A 19,965-nucleotide genomic window follows, 5' to 3' on the forward strand; every position below is an offset into this window, starting at 1 on the left:
TGAAGCAAACAAACAAACCTGTGTACATGCTGTGTGAGGTTTTCTGATATATCTGTCTGGTAAAGAGAACGACAGAAAGCGAGGCTAGAAAAGTAATCATTGTATCAGCGGTGTTATAAATGGACCCAGTGTGAAGGAGGGACGGCGACGGCTGACACTGAGAAGAAAAGACTGTTGTCGCTGATCTTCCGTCACATAAGCTCACAGGCGAGATGCATAGCCACACTGATGTGACAAGGATGCACACACCATAAGACGAGCAGGCCAAAGAAAGGCTCTGTGTGGTTTAGTGTGTGCAGGCCAGGATTAGTGTGGTCCAAAACACAAATCCCTCCAGCATGACAGCATGAAAGACGTAAGAATAGACCCATCAACACCAAGAGAAGGAGCCCTAAAAGAACCTACTTACTGAAATAAAAGCCCCCACAATGGCTCTTTCAGTTCTTATCTAGTGCTACCCGCTCATTTTAAACTGCAACAGACGAGAATTATCACAGCCAAACAGACCCCGCTGTGATATGAAGTGTCCTTCTTGTAAAAGCTGCATCTTACAGATTACTGAATCTACCCCTTAATTTAAAAGAGGAGAAATTCTCATTGTGGATACACCCACAGATATCCCATTAAAAATCCAATTAGGATGAAGACTCTGTGCATCAACCGCAGAGGAGAGAAGTCTATAAGGATCCAGGAAGCACGGTCTGAATTAGAGCATTACTGCAGTACTCTGACTGGTGATAAGCACTGAAAGCAAACCTTGCTGATCGCAGGTGTGAATAAACCCTCATCCCGAAAACACATTTGTCTTGGTCAGAGTCTGACCTTATCACTATGCGCACACGTGGCTTAGTTCCTTTTCTCCTCAATGCTACGGAGCCGGTAATATTCAGAGGGAGGTCAGTGAAGCAAGCGATACGAGTGTCACCCGTCTGTGAGCAGCTTTGGCCTCGACGCGCTCAGCTGTGGCTCTGGAGCAGGTAAACACTGCATTTGGATCGTGTCCGAATGCGACACATCTATTTAGACAGCAACCTAAGAGGACGTTAGATCTGTTTACGTCAAACACGGTTGACAGTTTAATAAGGCGGATCATTCGCCCTCAGATTTATTCACACTCGTGTTTGATAAGTGATGCAGCATCCAGAAAAAAAAAAAAAAAACATTTTGAAAGACAGCCTAACCAAAATGCAAAGAGAAACAGCAGAATGCGAATAGCAAGTGGTAACAGGGATTTAAGTAAAACTCTGCAAAGTGAAACTAAACACTTAAAACAAAACACAAACTAAATTCTGCTGTTGTTACTCAAAGAAAATGACCACTGTTCCCTGCACATGGCCGCATACAGCATGTCCTTAAATGTAGTGTTCAGTGTCACAGCAGCGTCAAATACACGTTAGCCTCCTGAACTTATAACCGTATGCCTACACGCAGAGCAGACCTGCCGTGTTGATTTTACCGGCCAGAGATGATATGTCTGAAAGCATGAACAAGACCGTCGGCTAGCAACATGGCTAATATTTACCCCACATGTCTGTGTGGCCAACCACCACTCAGTTTACAGTAGTAGCGTGTGCGTGTTTAGCCTGACTGTTGCATATAACCACCGAATATAAACCTGCTGTCAAAACACGGCGAACAAAACGAGAGCAAAGACAGAGAAAGATAGAGACAGAGAGATACAATCCAGACTGTAAGTAGTTGAACAGTCACACGTTTTTTTTTTTTGCCCTTCAAGCGCTGTGCTTCATCAAATTGAACTTGAAATGGAATAATGGACGCTGCATTAAAGCGTCACGTCTCGCTTTTATTTGAGTGTCGCTACGAGCCCAGCAGGGGGGCAAAGTGCCCGTCCTGCGTGTGTCTTTCTTCCCTCCTGCTTTTCTTTCTCTCTCCTCCCCCGACTCCTTCCAGGTGCGAGCAACATGATCGGTCACCACCTGTACAGCCCGGCCATGCTGCTCATTTGTTCCCTTAGACTTGGTCATCATTCTGGGCCCTCAATAAAAGGAGGCCACCTCAAGAGTTCACCTACTTCCCTTTGTTTCGTCTGCCTGAGCTGTTTTGAGGCTTTAGGTTACGCGGCGGGAGGTTGAGGATAAGAGGTCAGAAACAGTGATTTTTGATTGCTGGCATCTCTGTATTTGTTTTTGGTGGAATCTTTTTTTGTTGTTTTTTTTTGTTAGTGTTTTGTTTTCAGACGTAGGTGTTAGTCAGGCCAAGTATTGTTGTACTGATGTGTATTTGTTTGGCACAACCACCCCGTCCCGTCCTCCCCCACATTTTGAGAACCTTTGTGAAGTTTGTAAGTATCGATAAGAGCTGGAAATAAATCACCTTCAATGTCACTTCTACTTTGACTCTTTTAATCATTCTTTCTGTTGTGTTATTTTCTCCATTTCCCCCTTATGTTCACCAAAGGGGAAGTAACAGAAAATACTTTGTATTCTGTGACTGCCTGAAGTCTTCAACCCGTAGATACCAGCAGCTGCTCTGTATCCTTGATGCTTTGTAGTCCATCACTGCAGATAGTGGTGCTTTGAGATACGAGCTACCATATCCCCCCTTTTTTTTTTTTTACAATACTTTCCTGTTTCCATCTATCTGATAGATTTTTGTCCATAGAACTGGTTTCATTTTTTTTTTTTAAATGTTTTTTTGATCTGCAACCTGGACTTTCTGTCTTTGAGGCTCACATGGGGTTTGCATCCTGAATCTTCTGAGGTCATGATGTCTTCTCTTGAATGTTGACAAGGAAACGCCTACATCCTGGAGAACATTTTGGACTTGTGCAGTGCTCTGTGTATTTTTATTTTTTTCATCCATGCAAAGTATTTTCCAGTCCACAAGATTTATGCTCCTGCTTTTTTAGAACATACCCAACGGCTGACTTTGACGACCAATTATGTTTGATATCCGTGATAAGATATTTGCTTTTTTGAGCTTCATTAATGTATGTATGTACTTCAATGGTCACCTCTAGTACTTCTAGATAAATCCACCTCAATCTAAGTGGCAAGCTCTGACACATTGTTCTTTTAATACTGATGTAAACCTACTTGATTAAAAGCTGGGACTTGACATTTTATTGGCATTTCTTTTTCAAATTTAATATGCTGTGTAGCACAGAGCCTGAAGAACAAAATATGTGTCCAAATATTTGTTGTCTGGACTGTTAATAAGAGGTACTTAGCTGCCTTCTGCTCAGTCAAAATGTAATCTTACAAAGGAACCAGCTACAACAGCACCGCCAAAACAGATATCACACACTGGCATAGACTCATCTCTGGTCGCTTTTTCTCAGAACTCAGATGTGATGACAGTGGGTGTGTCAGGTTGGCCTGTAGACAAAGCACAAAGTCTGTGTGTTCAAACTGTTCTCCATGGCAGACATTTACCACTCCTTTTTTTTATGAGATGAACAGCAGTGATGGGGGTAAACACGGACCTGCTCCTGCTGGCGGGTTCACACAAGACCAGAGTTGATGACACCCCAGCCCCTATATTCATGCCACATGGGTTTATGCACGTATATATATGTATGTATGTGTGTGTGTGTGTGTGTGTGTGTGTGTGTGTGTTTGGGGGGTTAGCAGGGTGTAATGTGAACCATCCTGTCCAGGGATGGGTGTGGCCTGAAGTAAATGAGGCAAAAACCAGACTGAGTGGGAAATCAAGAAGAGGGAGCTACCAACGAAAATGCAAACAAGCAACAACATGTCCATTAAGTGTAGAAAGTAACCCATATGACTTCACAATAATTCTAGTATAAACTTATGAGGCAGGCATTAAGTCACTTGCTTCTGCCACCCCAAGGCTACTATTATACCCCGATCACATTAGGAAAGTTTAAGTGTAGCAAGCAGAGGGAAAAAGTCATTACAGCTACTGACAGTGAAAAGTAGTTTAATATACAGTATTCCTTGACATATCATGTATGCTTTAAACTGTATTTTTGCCAGACACTGTGCAGTTTAAAGGAGAGCATTTTGCATCACACTCCCCCACCTGTCACACCAGTTAATCTGTTGCCTGTATTTGCTCTAGCTGCAAACAAGTGGTTTATACAGATTCCAAAATCAGCCATATTATACCGAACCTATCTGCACAGCAGTTAATCATGAACAGACAAAGTTGCAAAGCTGACTTTAAGTCAGGGGAGTCCAGGCTACCATTATCCTTCTCCAAATATTTACCCTGCTCCAACATAGCTGAGTTGTCTGTGCTGCACCAACCAGATAGACAGGCAACAGAAAGGGCTGCACTCTGGGGTTAAGGCTAAGTCCAAGGCCACTGAACGCCCCCACATGCATGTCTACTCGGGCACGGAGACATTCACACACACCGCGACTTAGTTCTGATTCTGTGGCCTAGATGAATGCACGGTTCTGATTGTCTTTGCTTGAGGGTATATCATCCGCTTCTAATGACGGCCGTGAACATGTTCCCAAGAAAAATTACAGCTCGAGTCCTTTTGCTATTTCCGAGGCAAATGTATTCCGTGCTCTAATTATTGCATGGACTCTACAAGCGTGGTTTAGTGTAGGACACACAAAACGAGAGCTAGAGAGAGAGAGAGAGAGAGAGACTGTGAGAGTGAGTGGCTGTTGGGGAAATGACTGGGTTTGGGTGTGACCTGCTCAGCTATGCACTGGTGATCATGTGAGACCTGTTCTAATTATACACTTCTCAAGAAGAAGGTCGATCCTCTCATGGGCAGATAGCGTGTGCACATGTGTCCAAGAGGGTGCATTAGATTGTGTGTGTGGGTGCAATACTTGTAATGGGGGGTGAGTTGGCTTCATGTAACACAACTCCTCTGAGAATTTGTCCTATTTCAACCCCTCAATCTGTGATAAAGTAAAGTAGGACAACTGATTTTTCATTGAATGTGTTTGGGGGTTTATGTAACAGGAAAACCTTCACAATGTGGTAACGTGTGTGTGTGTGTGTGCCTATGTGTTTGTGGTTTAAGTCTTATCCTGCAGTCAAAGGGCAAATTAGAAGTCAACCAAAACAAAACGTAAATAATTTGAAGTTTACAAAAATGTACGTTTAATCAAATGAAAAAAATAAAATGCTAATTGGAAAAAGAAATCTCATTTATGTTGGGTTTTTGAAGAAGAAAATTACAAACAGGTGTAAAAATTTTTTGCTCTCTGTCGTTTCTTTTGCTGTTTCCACTGTGGGTTTTAGAGACCTGCTCTGTTTTTCATTACCAGTGGAAAAAAATGGGGCCAGCGGTTAAAAAAAGTATCACCCATCTCCATTAATATACAAGTTCTCGTGGAAAATTAGTCCAAACTGCTAAAATAGGCCCCTCAGGTCCTTCAAAAAGACACCATATATCTGCCAGCTACTCCTTTCCAGTGGTGACCTTTACCTCAACGCGAATGACAATTTGAACGTGTATCACAGTCCTTCCGCCTGTCAATAAAACGCTCCAGTGCTCTGTCGCTGAATATCAACACGTGGTCACTAGACTTCAACTGTGATATCCTGATCTTCAGGGGAACTTGGCGTCATGGTTTTGTAGCAGTTACATTGCTGCAGAAGGATTCCAGTTTCTTCCAAATTGAGTGTTATTTTTCTAGTACTGGCCTCCATTTCTATTGGTTAATATAACATTATACTCCCCAAATTAATTCCTCAGATCTGGGAACACAGCAACATCACTACAGCAGGGTCAGACGGGGGAATAAATTGGTGGTTCAGTGGTGGTTTTTGTTAAATCCTGTAGGATTATGCGAGTTCTTGCGGTACTTGCCCGATAAGCAAAGTTTCAGTGTTCCCAGATTTTTCATCATCTCAAGAGAACAGTGGTGGCTATTAGTAATCGCTTGGAATTGCAGCCAAAACGATGAAAATATGACTCAAGATGTAGTGAACAAGAATTATTATCTAATTTAGACAATTTTATGTTGACACTGACGCACTGACACACACGTGCACAGGCATTAGGACATTGTGAGGAAAATTGGGAAAAGTTGAGGTTGGGCCTCACAATGTTCCTCTGTGCACATCTGGCTATAAACACTGGTCTCTGAGTCGCTGTCCTCATCTTAACCCTGCCCTGCTCACACACAGTCAATGACCACGAGTCACCAGTGTCTGCAGGGGCAGAACACAAACGGAAGTAAAAAAAAACAAAAAAACACACACAGCCAAACCTTTGTGCGTGTGTCTGTCAATGCTGGAAACTTTGGGTTGAGGTCCGCCCATCTCTAGAGATCTTGTGCTTCGATTAAAAAAAAAGTTATTGTGAAAGAGACCGAATGAACGAGAGAGAACGAAAAAGAGGTGTTTGCTTTCCCGTCGCTGCCTAAAAACGTAAAATGACTGCACATAGTGCGTCTGCCCCCAACTGTGCTCCAAAACACTGACACATATAGAGACACATGCACAAATCCCCGCTGGCCGCCTTCAGGCCTCTGCACAGGAAGCGGTTTGAGTGAGTGAGTGAGTGAGTGAGTGAGAGCTACATGATGATGCTATCGCCTCGCTCCTCTCTAGCTGTTGAGACGTGTTGCGCTCAGGGCATCCATATGAGTTCGTACATGCGACGGCCTATTCATGTTTTCCTATTCAAAAGCTTGTACACAGCAGCGTTACCGCTTCCAGACGGACGGCGCTGCTGAAGGAGATTCAGTGTAATCAGTCGGAAATGCAGCTGACTCTTGACATAAGTGCAGTAAACACTCGTCAAAACATTTGAGCCCGTGCTAGAATCTTCCACAGTGCTGTAAAAAAAAAAAAAAAAAAAAATCATGGACTGCTTCTTCCTGGATCTAAAAAGCTGCAATTCTCCCCTCCCCTCTGCACCCTTGATCACGTGCTCCAGTCAGCTGACCAGAAATAGGTGGGACTAAGTGGAGCACATGCTGTGACCAGATGGTGCACTCAAGCATGCTATTTCCATTGTGCAAATCCATATATTCCTGCCTGTCAGACTGAATGTGCTCAGCCTCTTATCTGTGGCCTATCTCCCTAGCGGAGATATTGCCTCCAGACTTTCAGCTCACCACTTGTTCTTTCTTACCTTAAGTGAGTCAAAGCAGGCGATGACCCGTCCGTTGTCCACCTGGCAGCTCTTGGCCGGATGAGCGAACTTACACTCCTGGTCGGAGCGCGAGCACGTTCCCCTCTGGAACTCCCGACATACTTCCAGTGTCAACCACTTTGTGTCACGGATATGTGTTATGTTCATCGCCATGGCGACACGCTGGCAAAAAGTATTCCAAGCGGTGATCTGTTCAAGCGTGACTAAAGTACCTCTAACGTTTTAATCCACAACTTTATGGTTGTTTTTTGTTGTTGTTGTTGTTTATTTGTTGGTGTTGTTACCGTCTGCGATACTTGTCCGTAAAGTTAAAATTAAACATTCAAAAAGAAAAAGTTCCTATTGATTGAGAGGGCTCCTTTTCCAAAGTGAAATGATGCAGGACAACGGTTTTCGGGGGATGTTAATGACTCATTTTCCTGATCAAACAACAGCTGACAAAGTGATTATATCCAGGAGACTAATCCTGTCTGTAAAGTTTCCTCTCTTAGCTTGACTTTTCTCTCTCACTGTTTATTGCTTACTGAAGAGTCTCGTCTACAACATTCCCAAGCAGAGGTGGCAGACAAACAGACGGGCCCAACTGAGAGCCCTCTGGTTAGGTGCAGTGAAGCAGGCAACAATGGTGACAGTCTGGGTGTAGCCTGCTACAGGACAGTTAAGGACACTGAGGACTGAGTGGAGGCTCAGAAGGGGCAAAGGCGAAGGTGAAAGGCAAGTGGGGTGAGATGCAGTGTGGGCCCGGTGGTGCGTTTTGGGCTGCTGCTGTAAGGCTGGTCAGCTGGTGGAGAGTGGCTGGGGCAGCAGGGGGGGGCCGTCGAATGAGGAGAGCTGAGGCTGGAGCCTGGCTGCGTGGAGTGGATGGTGATGGTATGGGAAGGACGACTGGGTCGGAGTGTGGGCTGCGAGGAGGGTGTGGTTGCTGTCCTTGTACTCGTGTTACTGTGGCAGCAAGCGAGCGAGGCAGGGGAGAGGGTGGAGCTTCAGCTGTAGAAGCAGGTCAAAGCTGCAGCAGACATCAGGGAAGGCACTTCCTCTGGGGAGAGAGAGAGAGAGAGAGATAAATATAAGAGAGGGAAGGAGAGAAATAAAGATTAGTCTCATTGTACGCATTAAAAAAAAAAAAAAAAAAAAAAAAAAAAAAAGTTTATTTTCTCTCATTTATCTTTCAGAGGAGGTTCTGACATGCAGCATTATTAAAGTGATGCTAAGCTATGCAGCTGTGGGAATGAAGAATATGTAAAAATGTCAGAAATGCAGGGGTGTCAGCTAAGACAAATACAACTTTCCGCCCGCCCTGTGCTCTGAACACACACGGCGCACATACACACACACACACACACACACACACACACACACACACTCATCACGCCACTCACGGCGGCGCACACGCACGCACTCACAGAAATGCACAAAGCAGCCATTCACAACTTTCCACCTCTTCTGGTCAACGCAGGAAAATCAGATCAAATCCTGTGTCACTTACAGTCCAGTAAAGCAAAGCCGGCCATTACAAATGTGTTTTAGAGGTGAGAGGCAGAAAGAGAGTGAAAGCGCAGGGGGAAGTTGAGGCAGGGCATGAGGGAGAAGAGGTTAGTCATTTCCTTTCTTGCAAAGCCTTGCGAGAGTGGGGACCAATGAGAGCTAGCAGAGTTGCAGCAACATTCTGGGCTGAGCGCCAGGTGAGAGAAGGGGGAGGAGCAAACAGGAGGCTGACCTGCCCGCTGCCCGGGGAAAGAGAGAGAGAGAGAGAGAGGCAGACTCAGGCTGAACTAATTACTTTGCTCACTATTTCTATGACTATGTGCTTTTTTTTTTTCCGTGAACTTAAGATAAATGTCCCTGTCGAACAACAATTCATGAAAGATGCTCGATAATATCCTTCTCGGTGAACTATTTCCGAATAAAATACACCACCGTCGTCACGGTCGCGTTGCAACGGTCTGTGAACTTGCCCAGCTGTGATAATGTTCATGTTTATTATTTCCCTTTCATAATTGCCCGCTTGTCACATAAAACGGAGGTTATGTTTTTGGTCCAGATTGTTGTGTAATGTTGCCAAAGATTTCTATTTTTGGGTGAATCCATTGTACATGGTTTGCTGGGGGAATTTGCATGATTGGGCTCCCAGGGACCCATTCTGCTCTTATCGCACAGAGCAGCACAAGTCGCCACGCCCTGTGGAGAGAAATCGCTGTTCCAAACCGAGCCTGTGCACCTTCAGCAATGCTACGCTACCGCTAGCTTTAAAACACTGCAACACACTGTATCGGAGCCCTGCGGCAGCGCAGCGCAGCGCAGGTCATGATGACCAAGCAACATGCATATACTGTATGTTTTACAAGAGAGTGTGAGAGAGAGAGAGAGAGAGAGAGAGAGAGAGAGAGAGAGAGAGAGTGTGGTGGAGAAAACTGCGTAGTTTCACCTTGGATGACCCCTACGATAGCAGAAGTAGCGTCACTGCTAAAAAAAATGACCTTTAGAGTGTAAGCATAATCATAACACAAATGCAGCAACCGTCCGACCACTACAATAGATACCCAGGCACACAGCAAATGATCCTTCATATGACGCAGAGTAGAGGGGAGATTACAGTAAATTAACTTTTCAATAAAGTACTAATACAAAATATATATATCACCTCACTGCGCCATAATTTCACACGACAGGTACTAAGACGTTTTTAAATGCTCCTTTTTTGTAACGTGAAGCAGGAACATTCCTTGTTTGCTGCTGCCTTCAATTGAACCAGACTCAAGGATGGTGATCAATTTTCTGCATTTCGTTACTGTATTTTATTTCTTAAACTGCACTGCAACTTTTATTTTTAGCTTGTTTAATGTTTCAATGACTGTTTTTAATGTTTCGATCAATGTTCTTAATTGTTTTTAAATTTTCTTTTCCTTTGCCTGATGTTTTGATGCTTTTCATGGTTTTATGTGAAGCACTTTTAATTGCCAAGTTGTTGAAATGTGCTATACGAATAAACTTGCCTTGCCTTGCCTTGTCACTTTAGTAGTAAATAAACAAAACACTTTTGACTAAGAGTGACTGGTTTTATTGTTTTGGAATGAAACCGTTCCAACATACTCCATGCCGTTTTTTTGTTTATATAACTAAAGGCATGTTTCTATTCCCATGAACTCTATTTACATTAAGTCATTCATCATTTCATCTTCACTGCTGTGAAAATATCGAGGCAGCCAAGTCTAATCTTTGTGTGTACTTCTGAGCGGCCTCGGACGTGGTTTTAATATCATTTGATGTTCCATGTATTTACTGCAACAGTTCAGTCAGATAGGGCAACAAAGTTTTAACACTAGTTCAGGTAAGCAAAAATGATCTTTAAACAAAGCCAGAGAAGAGCACAACTAATGAGGTTGAACAGATACTACGGCTGTGATAATATTGGTAAGATTTTGAACATGATAAAACAAATTTAGTATTAATGTCAATATTCAGCATAATGGTACGACAAATTTTATATGTTTAACTTATGCACAGCAGCAACAAGCGTAGCTGAAAGAAGAGTTACTTAGAAAAAAGGAAGTGGTTTAGTTACAGAGGTAACATGTTGAATATTTGAAGGCAAACTGTTATGTTTATGCAGACATATAAAAAAAAAAAACTTGTTTGAAATAAATAATACAAAAAAATCTTCAGTATTTTGTTACACTGTGAAAAATATTGTTGTTACAGAAATACCCTGAAATATAGTGCTATTATTTATAGAGCCATATTGCTCACCCCTAATAGAAGCATCTATTTCAGGAGTTTTTAACTGAAGGCGCCAGGAGCTGTCTTCAATCAAATGAGGGAATGTGATGACTTGATGCATGAAAAGCTGACGCCCTCTGAATTCTGTCTGGCTGCCTAATCAGTTTCTATGGTTTCTATTAGAGACAGATGAACACATATCTGTACGGGTGAAACAATGCGGTGGGGTGTAAGACGTGCGCGTGATAATGAGATCTCAATCTGATCCATCATGTCTGGACATGGGCATCCCTTCCCTATTGATTTCTTCATCTCAGTGGTCCTTCTTGCTGATCTGCCACTCCTTCTATCTAATTCCACTTCAACTATCAGTGCTTTTTGTCTCCAAGGCATCTATTTCAAATAATTGACTGTTTAACATCATCTTCTTTTCTGCTCTTACCACGGAATTTATACTATTTTAACAGATGGATCTTTGACTTCTTTGGTCTTCCTACTCTTTCCTCTCCCTCCACTTCATCCAATGTCTCTCCCATTGTGCCGTCACTGTCTGGCCTATGTTCTCTTCCAGCATCCTGAGCAGCACTCCCTCAGACTCCAAGGTCTTGCAAACTGGTGCAAGGTCAACCACAATGGAGGAAGGAAAGATGGTGGAACAGGGTAAACGAGAGAGACCGTGTACTTCCTATCACCCGTAGACACGTGGTAGAAACCTTATGGGGCCGCTAGATGAGGAAGTATGTATTCAATATCAGCACATCACCAGCAGCTCGCGGTCATGTGACACCGGCATATGCCTTAACGGCACAAACAGATACTGACATGAAAAACAAGCCTGTGCGTCCTATACTTTCTTTTAATTATGAGCCACAAAACAAATCTGTTCTCAACAAATAAATAAAAAACACGCTGTCAAAATCCACCAATCGTCTACACCGCAAATAAAATCTGTGAGTGATTGTCATGGTGAACTTTGACACATTCTGATCATACACTGTGAGGTTTTCCTGAACACAGACAAGTGTTTTGTTATGAAGACATGTCTTGACTGATTGAAAAGTTGGAGCAATCAAAGCGATCTAAACTGATGTTGACGTTGTCTCTGTGACTAACCGCTAGAGACGGGAAAAAAACTAGAAAGAAGGTGTGGTTCACAGTTTTGATAAGACTTCCTGAAAATTAATGAGTGACAGATTATTACTCTTCATCGTCATAGCTTGACACCACAGGTCATAAAATGCTGCAGGCTCTGTTCTGCATAATCGCATAAGGAATAGCACACTGGGGTTAACTAATGCAGTATTAGTGGAGATGAAACGAAAGCAAAATACAGATTTGCTACTGGTTAGGCTGCACCATCTGCTATGGCTACCAAACGAACTAACCATAGCAGCTATTTTCAGCTTTGACTGCAGAGAGAGGCGTTCGTCTCATTTGGTTTGCTGCTGCTCACTAAAGGGAGTGGTTTCAGCATTTAGACAGAGGTGGAGTCAGGGTGACAGTGTGCTGATACAGGTCATCACAACGCTGAAGGAAATGCAACACCCCCCCGGCCTCGCTGCCGCTACCGCTCCATGTGCCCAGAATATAGCATGTCAATATCTCCTGCATTGACCTTTACATAGACACAAACACTCACACACATATGGACACGTGAGTCTTTTCCTCTATCTCTTGATCTTTTTCGCAATGATGCACACATACAGAGATTGAGGGCTGCTACTCTTCTATTCCACATACTTCCCTGAGTATACTTCATTTCTATTGGTGATGGGACTTGGTTGAGAGATTGCACTTAATGAAGTCTGCATATCACACATATGGGCAGAAGGGCTAGGACAACAGCACATTGCAAAGGAACGCAACAATGAATAGACTATTTATTGATACTTTATTTTTAAGTTTGGTATGTTATGAATAGGGATAATTGATCAAACACAGCTCACATGGAGAACCATGCTCCACAGATTCCTGATAAACTAAATTCTTGCTATTTTGAGCATTCTCATACTTGTGATTGTTATCGTTTTCCTCGTTGTCATCATCGAGTAAGTATCTCCTCTCAACTTTTAGCTTAACTAACTTACTTGTAATTAGATTAAATAACGTGGTTCTAACAGTGAGTCTTGGGGTAGGAATGCAAAACAAACAATGCCTATTGATTCCTCTTGGAGCAAACCTCTGGAGACAATGTGATCACTTGTTTAGGATACATGGACAAAGCTATACACACACACGGGCGAACACACAAACCTCTATCTGTCCAAACACTGCGTATTCTTAAGCTGTGTTGAATATCTGACTGCATCTTTGTGTGCGCATGTGTACGTAAGGATGTGGTGAAATCAACGGACAGTGAGGATAATTGCTGGCCTTATGGTTTAATGAGTGGCCCCTTGGCTCACATTTATGATGTCTGTGTCAATTGTGCTGAGACGCAGGCTGACCTCTACCTATACAGACAGGACAAATTTAACGAATCTGAGCCTAAATGAGTGAAGATAACAAACGGACAATTTATGGCTATTAAAATAATGTGAATTATATGCTCTGACATTAGCAAAGATCAGATATCAACCCAACTGAAGATCTTTGTGAGGTTTGGGATAGTCTTATTAGATGGGCAAATATCTTCTCAAGGTATTGTGTTGATCTCTCCAGTAGGGTTTAGAGAAGTGAAAAATCCAAAACATACAGCACTGAAACTGTTCTGGCATGTGATGCTTGACCAACACCTTACTTACACTGGGTTTTTTTTCTCCGTTTGTTGAAAAGTAGCACAACCTGTCAGTCTCAAACCGCACTCACTAATGTGTTAAAATGACCTCTTCTTAAGACAACAGCTTTTCATCTGTCTGTCAGTTTATTCATTTACATACAGATAGAACATATTTTCAGTCCTGAACATACACCAGGCCGTTATGCAATCATGTATGCCATAACCATGTCCACACAGGACCTACATTTGGCTTCTTCATTTGTTTGTTGCACGCAAACATGCATGGCCAGTGACCAACTTTATCTTCTGTACAAGTTATCAATTATTGTGTTTAGTCAGTCATTTCGAGGAGGGCAGGCAATCCTATTGCACGTACCATACCTGCATTCATTGACCTTGTGTTGGGCCTGCTTCTAATAGACTGAGGCAAACCCCGCGACACATAGACTCGGTCACAACAATAGAAAAAGGCTCGGTAGTGAGGCTGCTAGAAAAAGTAGTCTGTCGCTTCATCAGAGATGAGAAGAGATTTAAGATTGTCAGGGCTGTGAGCAGGAGCTGATGCAACTGAGGTGAAGAAAAACAAGGACAAGTTTGTGTTGACACATGTACTGAGGTCTGGACAGAATAACAAATAAATAACTAGACACTTATTAAGGGCTCCACAAACAGCAACTCAGACAAAGGTGGACACTGGCACTATGTCTGAAACAGAAGCCTGAACATGATTAAGGGCTGATAAGAACAGAAACAGATAAATATCATGTCAGGTTAAAGCTTATTAATTACTGATGTAGTAAGGAACAGTGTCTCCCACAGTTGTTCAAGTCAGTTTCATATTAGCTTAGCTTGAAACTGTGAAAAGCGGTGAGTGTGTGACTTGGCCAAACCTGTCAAACTGTTGCTTAGAGGTTTTGAAATGTGGTCATAACACCAGACGAACATACAGAGAAGCCCTCGTGTAATAACGGCTTAACCTGTCAGCGCAGATTCAGTCATGCACATAATCCTGTCTGTAGAGCAGATTCTAAATCATAGCCAACACACATGAATGCAGAGCAATTTGCACCTCAATTCATACCCACATACAACCCCACACAGAGAGGGGCAATGTGATATTTGCCATTCTTGCCTGCTGTCCTCGCACGCACTGACAGTGTTGCAGCGTGTTCGACAGGCCTCTGCCAGACAGAAATTGACAGTCGACCTGCAGCGGAGCGACTGTGGAGGTTTTACAAAGTCTCAACAACGCAATCTGCCACACATCCTTCTGCGCTGCCCCCACATACTTGGGTGTGTGTGCTACTGTCTGAGCCACCATGAATCCTTCTAAGTCACAACAACAACATTCCTCATCATTGCCCCAACCACAGGCACACCACAAGAGGAAACCCAGAGAGTCAAAGGGGAGGAGGGCAGAGATGGTGAGGAGAGGGACAAAGACAGTAGAGGAGTTGAAATCGCTGAAGATCTTCTTGCTTTCACACACGTGTTTTGGTTTTTTTGGTTGTTTTTTTTAAGAGAATCACGACCACATGTTATTCATTCACCCTTTTGGTCCATTTAAATTAGCCTGATCCACACAGACGGGCCTAACTCCTTAAAGAATGAAAAACATTCGGGCAATCTCAAATAATTCCACAAAGCCCTAATAAAGTATGATATAACTTACGTTCACTCCCGTTTAAACATCCGTGAGTAAAATCCCTCCATTTACTGGTTCTCCTTCCTCCCTGTCTCTCTCTCCTTCTTGCCCCTCTTTCCTTCTCTCTTCAACTTTCTTCCTCTCTGTTACGCCCCCTCTGTCAGACACATGCAAACACTCACTTAGTCACACACACACACACACACACACTCCCACAGACAGAGTCACCCTCTCACACACTCTCTCCTCCCGCGACCCGGAATGCTTGGCAAGATTCTACTGTACTGAAATACTGCTCACCATATAAGGTAGCAGCAGCTTCATATGTCACACACAATTTACATAGAGTGGGGCGGGAGTTTGCCTTACACAGCGCGGACACGTTGGAAACACGCATACACGCATACACACATGCAAAACCATGCTTCCCCCCCCCCCCCCTTTTAGGCTGACGCAGCAGGAGAGGGAAGACGAAAAAGGGAGACTCACATTTTAGCATTCTCCCTGTTAACCAAGCCCTGCAGGATAACTCCCAACATGTCCAGTGTTGAGTCAGACAGAGGGAATGAAAGCTGAGTGGGCGATCTATTGATCCTCTTCACTGCTTCCTGGAACAATCGTGGCCCTCCAAACGCACACGCACGCAAACACCAGCAAATTTTCTTGCTAACCAGCGCTACCCTCAGGAAGTATCTATTGTGTGACTGTCTGCTTCGAGCCAAGAATGTGTCTTACTGTGTGTGTGTGCGCCAATATCTATAAAACAAGCCGTAACAAATAGAAGTTAGCCCTGTGGTCCACACACTGAACACGCACGGTAGACGGCAAGCTCCATATCTGCACATATGCTCCACTGCACTGGTGCTTACTTTGGAAAGTGAAGACAGCAGCGCACACACACACACACACACACACACACACACACACACAGGAGGAAAGATCTAGATAAACCAATGAGACAGGGAAGGAGGGTTATGAACCGAGCTCTTACCTCTCACATTGCTCTCCAGTTTGTGTGTGTGTGCGCGCTTCCGCGTGTCGATTGGCTCTGTATGTTTATGCGTGTATCTAGACAGGCCGCGACAGCAGACCCCCAGGCACCGGCTGGACCATTCTCAGGCAGGCAGGCAGGCAAGAACACAGCAAGGCAGAGAGCGACTGGCAGGAGAGAGGCAAGCGAGTGAATCAGCAGCGAATGAGTAAAGGAGCTGTACGGAGCCGAGCAGCAGAGTGAGTGAGTGAGCGAGAGAGAGAGAGAGAGAGAGGGAGAGGAGGAGTGTTTGTCTGTGTGTGTGTGTGTGTGTGTGTGTGTGTGTGTGTGTGTGTGTGTGCGCGCGTGTGCGTGCGTTGCAGCGTTGGCTGTGTGCGCTAGTGTCTCCCCTCCCCTGCCTCTTCAAGTGGCTGAGCTGGGTTGTGCAGAGCTGTGCTGAGACGGGCTGGGCCGTGTCTTTACTGACTCCCCAGCCTCTGGATCGTCTGTCTGCTGCAGGAAAGTGGTGCTCACTGGGCGGCAGTAGCAACAGCTGTGGAGGAGGAGGAGGTGGAGGAAGACGAAGAGGAGGAGGAGGAGGGAGCCCTGATTGCACTGGGCATACAGATCCTGCAGTTCTCTCTCCCTCCCCTCTCTTCCTCACTAAAGCTGGCCACGCCCCCCCCTCCTAAAACAACACCAGGAAGTGCTGGCTCAGTTACAGCAGCACTGCCCTTGCCTATCCAGTGAAGCTGAGGAAGGAGAGAGGGAAGAGGCAGAAAGGAAAGATTGGGAAAACACAGCGAGAAGAAAAAAAAGGGAAATTAGTAATGGGATAAGCATACAAGGAAAGACAGGTCGCGCTCAGTTAGGAAGGGCAGAAGAAAAGCCAGGATAGTGATGTTAAATACAGCCAGAGAGGAAAGAGGGCCGGAGACAAGTGAAACAAGGGAATTAATGAGGTAAGGAAGAACAAGGAGAAAATGGCAGTTGGAAAGAATGAATAGATTAAGGGGGTGCGGTGGACACAATTATGGAAAGAGTTACAGGGAGTTTGCGACAGATTAGGTCTGACTTCTGCCCGGATCCCCTCTCTCTCTCTTTAATGCTGCTTTTCTGCTGTGGCATGCAACCCTCAGCTCAACCTCACACTAGCCTATATTATAAAATCAATCACACCGACCTGCAATCAATCAAACTATACTACCCTAATGAGTGGTTCCACATTCAGGGTAACATAAGGTGTGTTAACACCCAGGAAATGATGACTCAAAAAAATATGCAGGCCAATGCAGTTTGGTTGCAAATCCATATTATATTATAAAAAAGACTAACTAAGAAAACAGACAGGCAACTGCTGCTACCAGCTGTCCTGCACTGTTGTAGACACAAAGCTTCTGCTGCCACAACCCTTGAATCCAGAGGAAAGCTGAAAGGGCTAAGGAAGCCTCCAAGAATTTGATTTGGACCTGATGCTGCAATATCCGGTAGCTATGGAGATAGTGGCGCTGGCATCTGCATGAATCCTTACAGATTATAAGATGTGTGCTGACGCCAAGTTCTGTGACAGATTGTGGATATTGTCTGACTCATTTCAGTTGATTGTGATCAAAGGGAGAGTGTCCTTATACTGCTCCCTGTTAGGAATATTAAAAAATAGCTTCGTAACATTCCACATTCCACTGACTACACTGAGTTCACACAGGAGTCCATACTCGTAGGGACGTGGAAGGTCCAATTCTTTCTTTGGTGTGTTATCTGTAAAATACTGCAATAAAATATCCCATTGCCTATCATCCCCCAATTGTCTTTCTGTTTCACTCCTTCCCTATCTCTCTGGGCCACTTTCTAGTGCTGCACGGCTCTGTTTAATACAAAGCTGGTGATAAGTCATCTCTAATTTACACAGCAGTCCCTTAACCCCCCCGTGACAATCTGTGGTTGAGCCCAGGCTGCAGTGCTAACCCTTTACCTAGCCAATATTCTGCTGCAATGTGTCCACACACTCACAAAGAACAAAAAAAACATGCTGTACACCTCAGACAAAAGAAAGATGTTGAAAGAGTTAATCAAATTGTGATAGACAGTTGAATTATTAGCAACAACAGCAACATGCATGCCTTGGTCTATTTCCAGCCGTCGTTCATTAGTGATGGAAGGATCTATTTCCAACCATGGAAACAACTCTTAGATTAGCGGAGCAAACTGTTTGAGGGCTGATCAATGAAAGCGGCGGGTCACTCTAACCTCCAAATGGAGCTTTGCTTGACCCATACTGAAGAAACACGGTGATTGATGTTCTGGCTCAATAGGAGACGTATTAGTAGCGCCTCCAAAGATCTGGGCTCACTGTGAAACTCAGACACTGACGTGGAATTTCCCCTCAGCTGCAGCTGAGTTTACGCCAGTGCTTCTGTGCCTTTTGCTCTCTGCATCTTTCTTTTACTCTTCTGTGCTGCTACTTCATTCCTATTCAATATCGCTATTCTGTCTATGTCTTTTTCCTCGCTGTCTCTCTTCTCTTATGACAACATCGTAATTCCCCTAAACTCCCAATTGAAAGCGCTGCGACAACTTGTCTTTTTGAGACAACCAACAGGACTTTCCCCTTGTCCAATTATAAGTGAGTGCAGAGACAAATTTTGCAGTTACTACATGGTTTGATCATTCAGTTTGACAAGTAATCCTTTCAAGTTTCATTCTGCATCTAATCTGATTAAACATACAACAGGAGCCTATTTCTACATTCATATTTCTTTATGTGACATCAGCCAAATGTTTTAACGTCCTCCTCTGATATCTCACAGACTGTTGTTCGCTGTGAGATCAGCGAGGCTGAAGAGCCGTTAAACGATGTGCAAAGAGCAACAGGAATAAACATACCAAGATTGAGCAAGCTGTTCACACACATATTAATGCTAACCAACCGAAAACAGGAAGAGGTGTGTGTGTGTGTGTGTGTGTGTGTGTGTGTGTGTGTGTGTGTGTGTGTGTGTGTGTGTGTGTGTGTGTGTGTGTGTGGAGGAGGGGGGGGGAATTCCACCACTTTTATACACTAAGATCAGTGAACTAGTCAAGCCTATGAAAGTAATCTTAGTCATGTCACAATCAAATCGCATCATGGGTAGTGCCTCTACCACATTGATTTTGATCATTCTTTTGTTATTATCTGTCTCTACGGAGTTTTCCACATTCATGGGGTTAAAGTAAAGAGGAGAGTAATAGTGCAGTTTCACAAGGAAACTCAGAATATTCAAGAAATTCCCTCCAACCTCTTTATTAATAACATTAATCTTAGGCTAACACAATCTAGCATGTGCTTCTGTTTCTGTCAGATCATCAGATCCTAACTATTCACATTTTATTTTCTCTCCCTCCTCCCTAAAGAGCACAAACTTCCACCTTAAGCTTCCCCATCATCTCAGCACTCTGCTATTTCTCAGCCCTCTGTAAATGACACTGGCCGCCCAATGTGAACTCTCACTCCTCTGAGGAAATGTCCCAGAGCTCTGGTGTGCCAAACTCTGACGGCTCATCTATCACTAAAGCTCCAAATACACATTACACTCACATTACAGACCGTCACAGCAACAACTGAACAGCACAACGTTCTGGAGAAAGGCAAGCAGCTGCATTCAACCTAGGCCATATCCATATAGTTAAAATTCAAGGCTTGCAGAATGACAAAGCAAAAATATTGCTTTGAGATCATTTCTACTCTTAACACAACTCAACAGGAAAACAAATACTGCTGTTTGTGTGCAAATTTGCATTCACGTTTCCCGACTGCAGAGTTTGTGGTTTTCACTGAACTTCTTTCCATTTTGATTTGGAGAGGGGAAGCAGGTGCAATTCAA

The 19,965-nt window shown here is 43.8% G+C and overlaps 1 protein-coding gene across 11 annotated transcripts in view; it reads right to left on the bottom strand.

The window, feature by feature from the left end:
- The window catches only part of mbnl1 (muscleblind-like splicing regulator 1), a 51,858-nt gene that overhangs the window by 20,546 nt on the left and 11,347 nt on the right, over nucleotides 1-19,965 (bottom strand). For 8 of the 11 annotated variants that reach the window (XR_011178680.1, XR_011178679.1, XM_069157237.1 and 5 more), the window contains one exon: nucleotides 7,037-8,093. Coding sequence is in view for 9 of the 11 variants with exons in the window: in XM_069157237.1 (XP_069013338.1) it covers nucleotides 7,037-7,210 (174 nt within the window). In the remaining 2 variants the exon portion in view is untranslated. Of the gene's footprint in view, nucleotides 1-7,036; nucleotides 8,094-15,165; nucleotides 15,580-15,627; nucleotides 16,095-16,129; nucleotides 16,758-19,965 lie in introns of those variants that run through there. The other 3 variants (XM_069157238.1, XM_069157240.1, XM_069157239.1) reach the window with 3 other exon arrangements.

The sequence above is a fragment of the Embiotoca jacksoni genome, unplaced genomic scaffold, assembly GCF_022577435.1.
Source record: "Embiotoca jacksoni isolate LCO1_2020_lvr unplaced genomic scaffold, fEmbJac1.0.p SCAF_22, whole genome shotgun sequence".
Taxonomy (NCBI): Eukaryota; Metazoa; Chordata; class Actinopteri; family Embiotocidae; genus Embiotoca; species Embiotoca jacksoni.